Source organism: Pelodiscus sinensis, chromosome 9 (genome assembly GCF_052426305.1).
Source record: "Pelodiscus sinensis isolate ZL-2025 chromosome 9, ASM5242630v1, whole genome shotgun sequence".
Classification (NCBI taxonomy): Eukaryota; Metazoa; Chordata; order Testudines; family Trionychidae; genus Pelodiscus; species Pelodiscus sinensis.
In genome coordinates this window covers 15,075,427-15,092,037 of record NC_143060.1, presented here as the reverse complement: position 1 = coordinate 15,092,037, position 16,611 = coordinate 15,075,427, and the positions used below count along the sequence as shown (strand labels likewise).

At 42.9% G+C, this 16,611-nt stretch overlaps 2 protein-coding genes across 5 annotated transcripts in view; one reads left to right on the top strand and one right to left on the bottom strand.

Annotated features, from left to right (window-relative positions):
* Positions 1-3,186, bottom strand: part of C8A (complement C8 alpha chain) — a 43,542-nt gene extending 40,356 nt beyond the window's left edge. The window contains exon 1 of one of the 2 annotated variants that reach the window (XM_014578783.4): positions 2,950-3,186. In XM_014578783.4, the coding sequence (XP_014434269.3) occupies positions 2,950-3,062 (113 nt within the window). In that variant the 5' untranslated portion in view covers positions 3,063-3,186. The remainder of the gene's footprint in view (positions 1-2,949) is intronic. The other variant, XM_006133494.5, reaches the window with a different exon arrangement.
* A 163-nt stretch (positions 3,187-3,349) lies between these two features.
* Positions 3,350-16,611, top strand: part of FYB2 (FYN binding protein 2) — a 53,557-nt gene continuing 40,295 nt past the window's right edge. For 2 of the 3 annotated variants that reach the window (XM_075936054.2, XM_014578784.4), the window contains exon 1: positions 14,801-14,995. In XM_075936054.2, coding sequence (XP_075792169.2) covers positions 14,987-14,995 — 9 coding nt within the window. In that variant the 5' untranslated portion in view covers positions 14,801-14,986. Of the gene's footprint in view, positions 3,631-4,879; positions 4,989-14,800; positions 14,996-16,611 lie in introns of those variants that run through there. The other variant, XM_075936055.2, reaches the window with a different exon arrangement.

Genomic DNA, 16,611 nt, shown 5'->3' with positions numbered 1-16,611 from the left:
TTTTGACCTTTAAGGCCTCTTTTGAGGGCAATTTGTAAAGGAAAGCGTATAATTAACGTAAGAGGAAATTTTAAAGTGCAGGCTATGCACAAAATAGTGGGAAAGGGTATTGCAAAAGGATATGGTGTGACTATTACATTAAGGATAAAGGAAGCAAAATAATCTGTAGTGAAGTGGAAGAATGGCAAAAATATAAAAGTTTAAAGTGAAATCCACATTTTGGTTTTCCTCTCACCCCAAAACTATCAAGATAATGGAATCACAAGTGAATGACAGAGTTAAAAACATGAATGGAAATTTGGAAATGATTTTGAAATATATAGATGGCACAAAACCATGTCAATACAATTCTAAATATGATTTGGCAAAATTCTATCCTTCCTTAAACCTGTGAAAACCCTTTGCACTCAGGCTACGTCTAGACTGTAGAGTTTTTGTGCAAAACCAGCTGGTTTTGTGCAAAAACTCACAGAGTGTCCACACTTCAAGCACGTTTTTGTGCAAGTAATTGACAGAACGGAGGGGTTTTTGTGCAACAGTTATTCCTCTTTCTACGAGGAATAACTCCTTCTTGCGCAAGAGCTCTTGTGTAAAAAAGGTGTGTGTGGATGGGGAACTGCCTCTTGTGCAAAAAAACCCTATTGAAAAAAGCACAGGTGCCCTGGTAGCCATTCTGTGAATAGCTATCAGTGCTTTCTTTCAAGAGAGTGTCCATGCAGTTTGCACAAAAGTGCATCGCTTATTCAATGCGCTTTTGCAGTGTGGATGCGCTCTTGTGCAAGAAGTTTTTGCAGAAGATCTCTTCCGCAAAAGCTTCTTGCGCAAGAAGCCTGTAGTCTAGACATAGCTTCAGTGTATAACACTGGGTTTTTATCAGTATAACTGAGGGCAGAATAAATCTATAAAGATGAGGGGCACAATATCTTCTGGTATAAATATGTGAAACTCCACTGAAGTCAACAGAACTCTGCCCATTTACACCAGCCAGTAGTTTGCCCCAGTGTTTTGATAGTACAAACAAACAATACCGGTGTGCATATGTAGAATCCACTTTATAATTTTATAGTCTAATTTAATGACGCTGTTGAAATGCATTGTATTTGAATGAGTCAAAATCCCCCAAAGGAAAGGACACCTGAGACATAGAGGGTCTTATAGGCTACATCTACACTATAACAGAAAGTCAACTTAAGCTGCACAACTCCAGCTACTTGAATGACATAGCTGGCGTCAACATACTTTATGTTAAGTTACCACAGGCCCTACACTGTGTGGGTTGATGGGAGAAACTCTCCCATCAGCTTCCCTTACTCTTCTTCTCTGAGGTAGAGTAACAGGGCTGAAGGGAGAGTGATCTACAATTGATTTGGTGGGTCTTAACAAGACCTGCTAAATTGACCGCCTGTGGATCAATCTCAGAGCATCGATGCGGGCTGTAGTGAAGGAAAATTACTCAAGGAAAATTCTCATTGTCCTTAAAGGGAATTGTAGCCACATAAGAAGTAAAATGTGCTGTATAAGGCTCAGAAATTCAGTGTGCACAGACATAATTATCTCTAGATCTGAGGCAAAACCCAATAAAGTCCATAGAAAGTCAATGATTTTTGGATCACAGCCTCGAAGAATCTCATACACAATCATGGAGCAGCATTAGAGAGCACCAGGAAAATAGTTATCTTGCTACTCAGAGAAGTAGTGAGAGCACTTGTCCCTCGGTCTTACAATTTATACTTGCATAAAGCACTGTTTTGTGTGTGGAGCACCATGTCAAAATATCTGTCTCAAAACACATTGTGTGGGTTTCTTTCTAACCCTTAGCATTATTATTTTTTGGCGATTAGCTAATGAGCAATCTGTTTTACTTAAGGGATGAGGGTCCAAAGAGAAACACTGATAATTAGAGGAGGTAGGAGATACATTAGGGATTCATCAAAAGCTGCAGGAGAAGAGAGAATGCTAAATGAAACACACAAAAGCTCAGCAAAGGAGCCTATGGGTAAAGATCAGCATGCTAGATGAAAACAGACTAGTACTACAGACAAATAACAGAAACCTGAAGACAAACAGAACACCCTATAAAACCCATATATTCACACTTACAGTAGTATTTGGTGGCTATATCCTTCAGCATGTTATGAAGTATTTAATTGGCTCACCTTCACCTAGCTTTTAAAATGTACCTCTCCATTATTCTGCCTTGTTTGATAAGTTCATCATACATCAAAAATCTCTGCTTTTTCACTTTCAAAAGGGATTACTAGAGTAAGCCTTCATAATTAAGTGTATCTCTATCAAGCATTTTTTCTTTCCATGTCCTCCATGCCTCCGTGTTCCAATTATCACTGATACCTTTTTTTGATCCTTCAAAATCGTATTTGCCTTTAGAACAAGTTTGCAATTAGTAGCTGTAGAAAAATCTAGTATTTGTTCCTATACTATAACTGTTTTCTTTACAGAAGTCACTTGTTTATTCCTCTATTAAGCGAAAATAGCATGCATAAAGAGATAAAATGGGAAATAAATATACAAATATATACAATTCCCATTTAATTCATTATTTGAATGTTAAGCAAATCAAATAATGTTGATTAGCATTCAAATAATCATAAATTTGAAATAATCATAGTGGTGTAAACTACAACTGAAAGCAAAATGTTAATTATAAATAAAGTTTGATGGAAGAAGAGCAATCCAAAGTGCACAAAAATAGCATAGTAAATTTAAAATAAATGAATAATTTCACTAAAAGAATAAAGTACATGTAAACAGTTCATATAACAAGGAATGCCAATTAATAGACCATGATTTGGATGTTTGCCAATGTTCTTTTTAGTAGCTGTTTACAGATAAGTGCCCATATGCCTCCATCTTAAAGTGAATTGATGGGCTAGCCAGACAGTAATTTCTATATGTAAGGCTGTATCTTAAATTATATGGAGATAGACTTACCTCTGGGAAGGCAATCCTGTTACCTTACTATGTGCTGTAACTGTATCCTGACATGATATTAAATAGGCTATCAAGAGAATCAGAGGAGAAACTTCATTCAAGCTCCACCACATTTCTTTTATATATGTAAATATTTCATATAAAAGAATTTGATACAAGATTTTTCCTTTGGCTTGGAGACCCTTTTGGTCCCACTGATGATGAGTGGAATAGAAAAACCTCCAGATTCTGAGTATTGCAGAATACCATAAATCATTGACCAAAAGCACAGACTAAATCACAGGGACCCAAGATGCATTCGGAAGGTCATTGCCTTTTTGGAAACAATTTCCCAGGTATTAAGCAAGGGAACATTTGACCAATTTCTATTTACGTGGTAAAGTCAAATAAGTCTTATCAGAGAAACGATTACTGAATCCACCTCAGGCACTCTGACTAGTTTTGTGGGAGAGGGATTCTGCATTAATTTAATTTTGTAACTTATATGTAATTGTTTGTATTTCTGATAACTAAAATAATTAAATGTGCAGAAGTTTGGCACTACGGCAAATTGAATATTGTAGAATTCTCTTACAAGGAATAAAAAGTGCCATGCACTATCAGGAATACTGCAGCTGATGGCAATTCATTTTTCTCCATTGCCTGTCTCAATAAAATAGTTTCCAGAGTCCAAGGCTGCGGGTGAGTTATTGCCTGACTCATAATGGCTGTCGGGTTTGCCTATACGGTCACTGCATCACCGGAATCTAAATCTTTGTTTTGTAAAGTGATCTGAGATGAAAAAGGTGCAAGTGAAATCTAAAATTCTGTTCCGTTCTCTATGCTCTGTGAACCCAGCTGTCAGATCTGTCTACAACCCAAAGTTCTGATGACTTTTAAAATAAATGGCTGCTTTGCACAGTCAAATGCCTTCTCAAGGAGATTATACAAGCTTTATAGCTGCCTCTTTTTTTTTTCAGATAACAGATCAGCAATATACCATATGTAACAAAAGTTATTTGTGGAATATCTCATAGAAAATAGGCTGGGCTGGATGGTACAATCAGGCACATCAGCAATTTCAAACTGATGGGCTTGGTCTTTCATTTATATTGGTGGGGGTGGGGGAGAGTTAATACAGAGGGTTAAGCAGTAAAGGAGTGCACATAATTGTAGGGGTGGAATTAAAGAAACACTTCCCAACTATTATACATGGGAAAGTAAGATTATTAGTCTCTCTCTCTCTCTGTGTATAACACTTTGGGAAGTGTTTCTTTAATTATTTACAGTTATATAAGGTTATACAGTATATGGTTATGAATGAATTTATAACATTATCAGTTGAACTTGTCTGAAATGTGCATTGGATTTTGCTTCTAATTCTTTTAAACTTTTTGTTTGAAATGCTGGCAATGAGTTAGGTAATATAAGTTGTGCTGGATACATGGAAATAAAATAAGACTCAGAGGCATGGTCTACACTAGACCAGGCATGTCAGTTTAAAGTATGCAACATCAAATCAAACACCAGAAGATCAACCTCCAAAGGGTTCATCTTCTTGCTAATATAGACATGCCCTGAATGGGGGCTAGGCTATGGGCTTAGTCCTGTACTTGTTGAAGTTAATGGAAAAGTCCCCACTGATTTCAATGAGAGGTCTCAGTTTCCCCTGAAGATGTGGCACGCTGTATTGCTAAAGTATAATTAGAAGCCCTATAACTTTTCATATAAAGCCCTTGTGTACCTAAAATCAGAAGCAAATTAACTCAGTGTAAACAAATTTGATCACATGTGTGGCTGGCTGTTCTCTGTTCCAGTTGAATAGATTTAGATGGCCCTTGTGTGAATTGTGTCTTTGCTTTCTTAATGTTTTGCTCAAGTTGCATGAGGGAATCATTCTTTTTTCCCCCTCACTGTGATAACAATTTAGTGTTTTGTTTCACTTCAACAGGTTTCCAGCTCAGTCATAAATTCTACAGTGTCTTTTCCACAACAGCTGGAATTAATTTCTGCATGCAGAAACCATCAATCTTCCATATAGTACCTGATTGTCATATATGGTAAGACAGTTGTATTGAACAATAAGCCTACAAAAGCCTTGGCTTAGGGTATATCACACTAACCTGCATTAAATTTCTGTTCAGCAATTTAGAATTAGCTCTTCTGTATTTTAGGGTTACATTTTTGTGTGTGTTCAACTCTCTTCTATTGTAAAGAATCTGAGAACTATCCTTTACATATGTATTTTAATAGAAATTGTGGGTTGCACTATTTTTAACATTATAAATCTTAATTCTTGAATATGATGCTCATTTAGGACCAGATCCAAAGGCCACTGAAGTCAACTTTTTTTCTAGTTCTATAACACACTCATCAATGTAGTAGCTTAGGGTGTGTCTAGACTTCAGGGATTTTTCGAAAAAAGTGGCATTTTTAGAAAAAACTTACCCTGTGTCTAGACTGCTGCCGCGTTCTTTCGAAAGTAAATTGAAAGAACACGGCAGTTTATTCGACCATGGAAAACCTCATTTTACGAGGAAGAATGCCTTTTTTTGAAAGTGCTCTTTCGAAAAAAGGCGCTATGTAATGCAAACTGTGCTTTTTCAAAAGAGAGCATCCAGACTGCCTGGATTCTCTCTTTCGAAAAAGCGGCTTGCTTTTTTGAAAGTACTGGTTGCAGTCTAGATGCTCTTTTTCAAAAGAGGCTTTTTCGAAAGTACCTTTCGAAAAAGCCTCTTTCGAAAGAGGCTTGCAGTCTAGACATAGCCTGAGTGCCTTCTAGTAGTGCATTATGCAATGTGCCTAACATCTGTCACATGTTTCCTCTCACATTTTTGTCCCAGGAGGAGAAGTGTATTCGCTAGCATGTCTTGTGGTGGTATGGTGGTAGTTGCTTTTATATGCAGGTTGCTGTGTATTTATATTAGAGAAGGCAAAGTGAAGGAATGTGCCTTGCACTTGCACAGTAGAAGGTGATATGATTTGTGATGGACCTTGGACCATGAGAATTTTTACCTTCCATGCAGATGAGCTAAAGACTGAGACTTTGAACTTAATTCGGTATTCTATGGAAAGTCAGTGGGTACAGAGTGGAAAACAGATCTGATGGGCCTGTGTCGTTTCTAAACTTGCTTAGTCATTCCTAAGCCTGATAACTTGAAGGCTCCATGTCAATCAACCAACACTTAGCCAATCCACAAGCAAAAGTCTAACCAGGAGACCCTAAGGCCAGGGATATAGGCCCCCAGGAAGAGCAGCCATTCCAGTCTGTCTAAATTGCTACCTCAGAGAGAGTATCTCCTGCTGCTTGGTGGTTCTGACAGACTCCGCCTGCTTCTGTTCCAGCCCCAGCCTGTGCCTCTTCCTGATCCAACTTTGTTCCAATCCCCTTCTTGATTCCTGCTCCGACCCCTGGTTTCAGCCCCAAGCCTGGCTGCTGCTGCTCCAATTACTAGGCCTGCCCATCCATTTATAAGTTTATGACATTGAGGTAACCTATAGCTGAGGAGATACACCATGGCATTCTCTACTAGTTGGAGTTTCCTAAACATTAAAGGCTTCATGCCCAGGTATGTTGCACTGAGGTAGTTCAACCAAGAGATAACAAAGATGTGAATAACTGAGGACAGGATAATGTCAGGATGGGAGGCAGCTTCCTAACCAACTGGAGATGGTAAAAAGTGTTCACATATGCTGCTATATGACATGGTAGACTCAGTGAGGAATCCAAGAGACCTAAGCTATAGACTATATTGAACAATTGTGGTATTTTCAGTGAAAGGAGACTGCACAGCGGTTACTATTCTTCAAAAGGATTTCTTTTGTCCATCAGCTTCATATCTGTTTGCTTAGGTTCCTCTTCAGCCAACTATTCTTTGTCCATAAACTGACCTTGTCTAGTCACTGTGCCATTTTGGTGCTAGTGGTGTGACTGAATGGATGAAGAATAGGTAGAGCTGTGTTACTTCCATTTTGCTAGCACTTGATTACAGTTGTCTGATCATTTTTATCTCATGGCTGCATGTGGATATTGAAAAGGACCAGAAAGAAATTATCTGTATGGAATTCAACAAGTAAGGAGTCTCATAGTGGAGGTAGAGTTCTCGACTGACTTCAGTGGGCTTTGATTCATGCCCATAATGTGTGATCCTAGCACATGTCTAAACATGAATAGTCCTTTTTGTATGCAATGGGAATTCTTGCTTTCTTAAAGATAAGCATCCACTTAAGTGCCTGGCTGGATCAGGACCATACTATGACAACCTGTCCCTTAGTAATCCCTCAAACAGATACTTGAATATATAAAAGACAAAGCTAAAGACATCTTTTTTATTGTGTTTTTTCCTTGCCCGCCCTACAAAGTCTGACTAGAGCTCTTTTTTAAAATTCCAAAATTTATTGTATGTTAACTTGGATTTGACTGAAAAATCATTTTCACATTGTTTAATAAAAAGTATCATATAATCTACTTTGTCTACTTTTAGGGTAAGTAAAGCTGCAAACTTCTTAAAATAGCTGGAAAGCTACTCTAAACCCTAATGTAGACAGATGAGCCAAGCACTCCCTCTAGTGGAAAAAATGCAATAGAATTCCTCTCTACTGAAATGACTAGAAGCTCGGATTAGTAGGAAAAATGCATCTCTGCAAGTGACTTTAGCACCAGGCTCTGCACCACTTAACTCCACGGCATTCCATGAGGTTTAAGTGATACACAGTGTTGCAGGAAGTGTCATGATGTTACGTCTCACGTACAGGCATTATGCAGACTTTCTGGCTACGTCTACACTGGCATGATTTTCCGGAAATGCTTTCAACGGAAAAGTTTTCCGTTAAAAGCATTTTCGGAAAAGCGCGTCTAGATTGGCAGGACGCTTTTCCGCAAAAGCACTTTTTGCGGAAAAGCGTCCGTGGCCAATCTAGACGCGCTTTTCCGCAAAAAAGCCCCGATCGCCATTTTCGCAATCAGGGCTTTTTTGCAGAAAACAAATCTCTGCTGTCTACACTGGCCCTTTTGCGCAAAAGTTTTTTGGAAAAAGACTTTTGCCCGAACGGGAGCAGCATAGTATTTCTGCAAAAGCACTGACAATCTTACATGAGATCGTCAGTGCTTTTGCGGAAATTCAAGCGGCCAGTGTAGACACAGCCTACACTAAAAGCAGATGATTTTGCGGGAAAACTTGCCAGTCTAGACACAGACTCTTTGTTTAGTTTCATCCTCTTTTTCTTTTTCTTTGTTTAGTTTCATGCTTTGGGACAGAAACAAACCCAGCACATGGCAGTTGCTATCTGCCGCTTCACAGAGCAGCAGAAAGTGTGTTAACGCATGTTTGTCCTAATAAATAGGGGCATCTTGACACCACTCTGTTTGTCGCAAAGACACTTCACTGAGGGTGAGTTTCAGCCTGTTAGAATCTGTTGCGATAGGTGAGTTTAGCCGACCTGTCAACACACAGGTTCCGAACTCCTTCAAAGTTCCAGAGTGGGGTGTTTTAATTTAGCTCCATCCCTCACTCGTCCAGAGCTACAGTCTTGGTAACCACTGACAGCTTTGGGGGAATTCACAGATTCTGGCTGTTGGCAGTTTTTGTGCAGCAATCAATGAAATCTAGGCCCCATTGTAGCCAAACAGCCGAAGTTGATCTTGAATCCTATGGGGTCACGTTAGCCAAATTTCACATCTATGCATACAGTTAGACAACTTAATCTGCGGATTAAGAGGCTCCTAAAAACATGGCCTGGTTTTCAGCATGCGGAGCTCCTGTCCCAGTGAAGTCATTCAGAGCTGTGGGTGCTCCCTAGCTGAGGCAGTTCTGCTAATGAGGGCCCAGCTGGGGACGTATAAAGAAGGACCCCTGGAGGGAGGGGGAGAAGTGACTGCTGCTCTGGTTAGAGAGCAGTAGGGACCCAGGCTGGACAAAGGGGTGGGCGAGCCAGGTAGTTGCCTGGGGCACCAACCGATGGGGGGCGCCTGATGGCAGCTGCAAGGGGCGTGCAGAATCCCTTATAGCTGCCATCAGGCACCGCACACCCGGCTCCCGCAGCGCCAGCCCCCACCCCCCATCCCCGTGGCGCTGGCCAGTAGCGCCCTTCTCCTCCATGGCCATGGGGCCCTGCACGGCCAGGCACAGCCTGCCCTAGGCTGCATGCCAGCGGCGGTGGCCGGGCCGGGATGGGCAGCACATGCGCCATGCGCCCCGGGGGCGGGCCCATGCTCCCTAGGGAGGCGAGCCTGTGCATGCACCGTGCACCTGGGGGTGGTGCTGCGCACCTGGGCCCAGGGCACCAAAATGGCTCGAGCCGGCCCTGGTAGGGACCCGACTGCTAGGAAAGCCGGAGGGTTCCTGGAGGTAGAGAAGTGCTGGGGAAGGAAGGCAGAACTGGGGAAGCTCTGGCCAAGCAAGCTCCCAGGCTGCAGGGCCTGAAGCAAGGCCTGAGACTACTAGGGCTGTAGAAATGCAGCCATGATAGGCAAGGGCAGCAGGTCCACACCCCTTTGCCAGTGATGAGTGACCATTACAGACTGCAGTTTGCCCCTAGATGAAGCGTGGCAGTGGGTCACTGAGGCAAGGTGGGTACAGGGGAGCTGGATGTTCCCTGGGAGGAGAACAGGGTGCCCTGGGGAAGGGAGGACCCTGGAGTGCAAACAGGCTAAACAACCCCCAGAAGGGGGGGGCTCAGAATCTAGAGTGGGCACTGCCAGGGGGCGGTGTCCTGAAGAGGATGCCGGGGACAAAGAAACACGGGGAGACCCCAGCAAGAGGGAGGCATCCAGCGAGCTAATTCCCAGAGCGAGCAGCTGGAGGTGCCAGGATGGTGAGTCTGCTTCGTGGCAGTGCCTTGTTAGGAATTTTTCTCTGTCACGAGGTAAACTAACCCTGTGCCTCCTTATCCTCAATGACTGGGCTGAGGTCACCAAGGCAGAACTAAGGCTTCAGACTTTTGGGTGTCTCAGGCTTATTGGTGTACGGAAGCAGACTATGGACCTGTTAAGTGTCTGGGAAACCAATGTAGTAGGGAATTCTTACACTATTTGTCCTCAGTGCCAAGTATACAGGAGCTAGAAAATAAAGAAGGACTTATCGAGTCTAAATCTGGTCTTCTACTCTCACAACTCAGGAAGAGATTTTGCTTTCCTGACTGGTCCCCAGAAAAGGGCTTTCATTCTGATCTCACTCTTACACAGGCTATGTCGACCCTGGGAAAGTTTGGTGACAAAAGCCAAACTGGTTTTTCTGTCTCCTGTTGTCAACATTTCATGGCCACGTTGCTAGCTCCCTGGCAACAGACAGAGCAAAGCATTGTGGGGTAAGCATCCCACAGTGCGGTGTTATGGGAAGGCAGAGCTGATCCTTGCACTTCTTGGGATTCCCTCATAGCTCTGTGAGCTCTCCATGCTAAAGAATGTCAATGCAGCACAACAGTCTCTCCAGCCCTCCCCCTGCAACAGCAGTCTGCCTGCCTGCTAGCAGAGCAGAACAGAAGCATTCCAATGATTTGCTTTTGTTTGTTTGTTCCCCAAACTCAGCTGTTAGATACTTCCCAGAGCTTTAAAGGGGAGGGAAGCAGAGATTACAAAACAGTGAGCACAGCCACCAAGTCAGGCATTGTGGGATCCTGGCAGACAGAACCAGTTTTAGGGGCAGGCTGCAACCAACCGCATTTTGGCCCGACCTCCTGAATCCTCCCCCCAGGTTTCCCTCTTGCGCAAAAATGGCTCCTAATTAATTATGCAAATGAAGTGCAGCAATATGTTAATCTGTGCTTCAGTTGCGTAAGCTTTTGTGGAAGAGGGAAGCTGTGTAGATATAGCTTTAATTAGACTCTCTAAATTGAACCCAGGAAGATTGCTCGCGACAGCAGCGATCTTCTGTTTAGTTAAGACATAGCCTTAGTTTCACATGAACACGAATCTGAGTTTGCCTCATTGCATTGATCAAACTGTAGCAGCAAAGAAAGCTTTTATTTAAAGCAAAGGGATGGTACATCCCTTGGGTCTATCAATGATTCTCCTCTGCCTTTTAGATCACATTAGCACTAAGAAAGGTGTATGATGGGTTTTATACTCAATCTATGTTAAGGATAAGGTGCAGCTAATAAACACGCTACTGCTGGCTCAAACCAATGGGTAGAATAATATGTTGACTTTTTGTTTTAACTAAGACCCACGTGCAATGTTCCACCTTCAAAACCTGACACATGCTTCTGAAGAACCTAGCAAATGCAGCATGATCGAGAGGCCTGGAATTGTCACATAGACTAAGCAACTTCATGTCCAGCAGCACAGCAACCCACTAAATGCCACTGCGTCTACTGCAGTAGCCCAACCAGCACATACTGGTGCCATGAAAGTCAGACTGTGCTGAAGAGGAGCAATGGTCTCAAGTTACAGTGGGGGAGGTCTAGGTTGGATATTAGGAAAAACTATTTCACCAGGAGGGTGGTGAAGCCCTGGAATGGGTTACCTAGGGAGGTGGTGGAATCTCCATCCCTAGAAGTTTTTAAGTCCCAGCTTGACACAGTCCTGGCTGGGATGATTTAGTTGGGATTGGCCCTGCTTTTAGCAGGGTGTTGGACTCAATGACCGCCTGAAGCCTCTTCCAAACCTATGATCCTATGAAGGATTGGAAATTGGACTTTCCTTCTAGCTGATGCTGAAAGGCTGGAGGGTGATTTCATGAACAACAGAGGGAACTGGATCTGTTCCAATATGAAAAACAAACTAAAGGGCAGGGTACTGCCGATTCAAAGCTTATTATGGTTAGGCGAGTGTTGTACCCCAAAAGCACTATCTGTATTACATACAAAGGGTGCCATCTACTGGCTCATAGGGATAAGATCTGTATATTGTTCATTCATATAACTGTCCCATAAAGTTGTTACACTGCTTTTAGATGAGTAGGTGTTAAGCACGACTGCACATAGTGAACAGTTACTGAACAGTCAAGTCTCTTCCTTGATATGAGTTCTGTGACTTAAGGAGAACATTGACTGCTCTCATGCTCAGAAAGATAACAGCAAGCCAATCTGTTAAATAGAAAAAGAGTTTATGAGTGCTGGGACCATTAATTCTCTTATTGCTGGACTAACACATCTTTTTTGAGAAATCTGTTCTGAAGAAAAGTGTCACTGTGTTCAGACAGAACCCTCTGGCCTATTCTCTAGGGAATATAAGCCCTGTGATAACAAAAGCCAGTCCTGCCCCTAAGACTCTGATAAATAGCTCACAAAGAAGAGAAGATACCTGACTATGAAATATGTTTAGGCTCTTTTAGAGAGGATGTTTGATTTTACTAAGCTCTGCTACCTGGCGAGAAGGAAGAAGCCCTTTCCCTCTGGGGAAATGTCTGCTGTCATCTCTCTGATGGCTCTTATTTATGCTTGAGGAGGAATTGTCATGCTGTCTGATTTATAATGGATAGCACTGGTGGGCTGATGAAATGCGATAGCTGTATCCTTCATTCCTCCTGCTGGTAAAGAGGAAAGGATTAGTGTCAAAGGGAAGGCCTGACAGAACAGCACAGAATGGAAATAGGTTGATATCCAAGGATAAGAGTATGGGATAGATTCAGGGCATCTGATCGCTAGTCCTAATTCAGCAATGACTTGTCTGAGCATTCATTTACTCCTCAGTAAAACTGGTAATAAGTACTTAGTACCTGTATAATAACACTTACCAGGGCTACCCAACTTTGGAAGCCACAGGGGCCACAATGATACTCACAGCACATGCGGAGGGCCACAAATTAAATATGATAGCATATACATGCAAATAAATATACAAATATATGCAAATAACTTCCTTCACACTGACGGGCATGAATATAAAGATTAAGGCAAGACTACACAATACGCAGGCCCCATTTAAATCAGTTCTGCTGATATTAATAAAATGCAACATTTACCCGATTTCCACCCATATGACAGCACTTTTAATGAGCAATGACAGTCCAGGAATTTAACTACTAAAATGCATATAAACAGAAGACCATTCTATTGACTCGCCATTGTGGAGCGTGTTCCCAGTGGAGTCCATATTCAAAGGATCCCACCCTTGGGCCATGTGTTGAGTCCTGCATAAACCCAAACCACACCGCAGGCCACAAACAAATGGGCTGCAGGCTACATGCGGCCCACAGGTCGTGTGTTGAGTAGCCCTGCTTTACACGCAATAATTAGTAAGAGAAACAGCCCACATCTGTGTGGCATAGGTGGGTATTTTACACATAAATCTTTCCATGGCTTGGGATGTGTACTTGCTAACTAAGAGTTTTCTTCAAGTAAAGGGGAAGGGGGAGGGCAGGAAGGACTGCAGGCTCTGACCTTGTAAGCCTGTAGGACATACTGACACATATGGCTGACAAGAAATTATTGCAGTTGCTTAGTTATAAGTGGCAGTGGTGGGAGACATACATAGGATTCATATACCAATTAATCCAGATCACTTTTTTGTTTGGACTAACACATTTTTCTTTATGCAAAAAAAAAAAAAAAAATAGAGTATGAAAGGGGAGTATGAAAGGGGATTGTGGTCAGAAAGTAAAAATACAAAAAGCATGGTGCATGCAGGTCAAGTACTAGAACAGAGATGCTAATGTCATGGGGAATTCTGCATGAGTCAGACTTGTCCCTACAAATGTAGAAATTCCTAGATAGATTGGGTGGGATTTTTAGAAGTGCTGGACTAACTCTGCTGCCACTGCATAACGCCGAGAGGCAAAACTGAACCTGGGACCTCGGCAGCTCAGTGCATGAGTCTCTATCACTTGAGCTAAAAGTCAGCTGGCACTCAGCTAAGGCTGTAGAGCAAACTCATTCTCTCTCTCTGTAAGTGGTCTAATTTCTACTAGCTGGGATAGTGACCCACACCAAGCAAGCATGTGGGTTACAATTACAGGTGGGGGCATGTTATACCAGATGGAATTAACGGTAGAGTTTGGCTAATGCAGTACACTTTTGAAAATACCCCCCTGTCTGTCTTGGAGGTTCTGCAGACATAGGGGCAAACCCTGCTTGTCTCACCTCTGAAGAACTCCCAATAACATTAGTCAAAGGAGAGTAGTGATCTGGGGTGCAATGGTTAATGAGAAGCACCATTCTTGCCAAAACCTCTTATATTGTGCAAAGGGCATGACAGTGATTTACAGAACCCTGCAGCGATCCAGAATGAAATGCAATAAGAAGAAGGTACAATGCTTTCTTCTGGCACCACTCTGCCTGGTTGTAGTGATATACCCCTTACTCCTATTTCCTAATCAGGGTACTCCTCCAGAGCTCTCTTACCGCTCACTCCTGTCCTGTACACCTAACTCCGCAGCCCCCCCCTCCTGATTGCTCTCAACTTCTCTTCCTTCTGCATCCTGTCCCCACCACACCCATTATGAGCCTTGTCCCCACTCAGACACAAGCTCTTTGTACTCACTTATACACTTGCTGAGGACTCCTATGCCCAGACAACTCACTTGCCTGTCCTGTCCTTCTCACCTGCCTTCAGTCCCCTCACTCTAGTCTCTGCCCTGCCCTCACATACACTTTCTCCATTTGGCAGTCAGGAGGTTGCATGGTGACTGGCACTGTGGCAGAGTTCAGGTTGCACTGTTGAAGGGATAATTCCTGGGCAGCTCCTTGCCACCTCAGAACCTGAGGCTGTGAAAGGCCCTGACAGTGCCACAAATACACTTTCCCCAGCTGTGACCCTGTGCTGCCATGCCCTGGTTACAGTACCCAGCCCATGTCCTTAGAAGCTCTGAGGAAAATCAATGGGAGTGAGGCAGAGCTGTCTCCAGGTGCAGATACTCTGCACTCCACCCCACTGAAGGACTGGATAATGAGGAGGAGCCAGATCTGAGAGCTGCAGGACTGGTGCCTCAGGTGTACTGTGCATGCCCCACCTTCCCCTGGCTTCCACTCCTACAGCTCTCTGTCATGTAATTGCTAACAGCTGCTGGGGAGAGAGCACGAGGAAGTGTCTCTCTCTCTCAATGCTGGCTGGAGAAAGGGAGAGTAAAATATGCTACAACGCTGAGCTACTCAGAGGGGGCTGTTAGACAGCTGAGAAGACATGGAAGTGGTAGGTATTGCTCTATTGTTGCTGCTCTTTGGTTTCCTGATGCTAAGGGTACTGGATATTCTGCATGTCTGGTGTGATATGTTTGCTGTTTGACTTTTTTTGTTCTCATTTGTAGTGTCAGGTAACTTACATACCTGTTCACATCTTTGACTTCTGAGCATTGCCTGAGGAGACCATCCCAGGCAGCTTGTCTTCTTTCTGCTGATAGCTTGATGGGGTTAGCTGGGTTTCTTGTTCTGCTTCTTTGGTAGAAATAATGTCACTCAAGGGGTTGGGAAAGAAACTTCAGTCAGGGGTGTTGTGTTCTCCACCAGCTCTTTCTCTCTGTGTCAGTTCTGATACCAGTTTGTACTGAACTCCTCCTCTTGGCTTGCTCCCAAGCGCTGGTTGATTTGCAGGGAAAACCTCACTAGCTAGTTAACAGGTGATGCACGCTGAGCATATCTTAACGAGAAATAGCATAGTCCAGGAAGTATGTGGCAAGACTCCAGCTGGCTGTAGGGAATGTATCAGGTACGGTCAGAGTGCAGTTAGGATCCAATGTTTAGGAAGACAAGCTTCTCTGATGAATTTTCTGTTCAGACTTCTCCAACCCATATCTTTCACAAAGGGAAATTGCAGTTCTTTCTTTCAAATCTGGCATGGGTAGTGTCTCTGAGTGGGGTTATGTTTTCTTATATCAATATTAAATTGCCAGTTATCCTATATATGTATCGACTGATCCTAGCTAGACACTATTACCAGCACCAATGGCCCCAGCTGTGCCTCTAAGACAGAGCCTTTGTTTTGATTAATCTTTATTGGAATAGCAATTTATTTCTAGAAGGGGAAGTAAGTTAAATTTCTTAATGTCCCTTTCCAACCTCTCCATAAACAAACTGTTCCTTGGCTGTAAAATATCTGTAGCTTTCGAGCATGAGACTGTCTATGGCTCTCTTTTTAAGCTGTTGCTGTACCTGCTAAACATTGTAATAGCAGGGCAAATAATTCACTGAATACTTTGTGTAAGTGTCTAGCAATCTTTTAAATATAATAACTTAGTGAAACCTCTTTCATTGCTCGAGTGGCTCTAATTTATAGCTATCTGCCTCTTACCACAGCCTTGGGACCTTTTCATGCGCTCTCAGAAGGCTGACCTTGAGACTTAATATATAGCAACTAGTAGCTTGAGAAATATACAGGATTGAGGTACAGAAATAAAACAAACAGCACTTGCTTAGCACTGGGAGAACAACTAGATACATTCCAGGAGGATAGGTCCATCAACAGCTATTAGCAAGGATGGATAGGGATTGGCTTAGCCACTCTTTGTCAGAAGCTGGGAATGGGCAAGAGGGGATGGATAATTTGATCACCTGTTCTGTTCATTCTTTTGAGGGCACCTGGCATTGGTCATTGTTGGAAGACCGGACACTGGACTACGTGGGCCTTTGGTCTGATCCAGTATGGCTGCTCTTACGAGATTAGCCACATGGTACATCTGAGCACAACTGACCTCTTGTGTCACAAGCTGAATCTGTGTAAAAAGTTTGCATTTAATGTTGGATCCACTCAGATCTGGCAGGTTTGAAATTACTCTGATCCTGTCAGGAAGAGGTTTATGTAGCTTAAAGGGG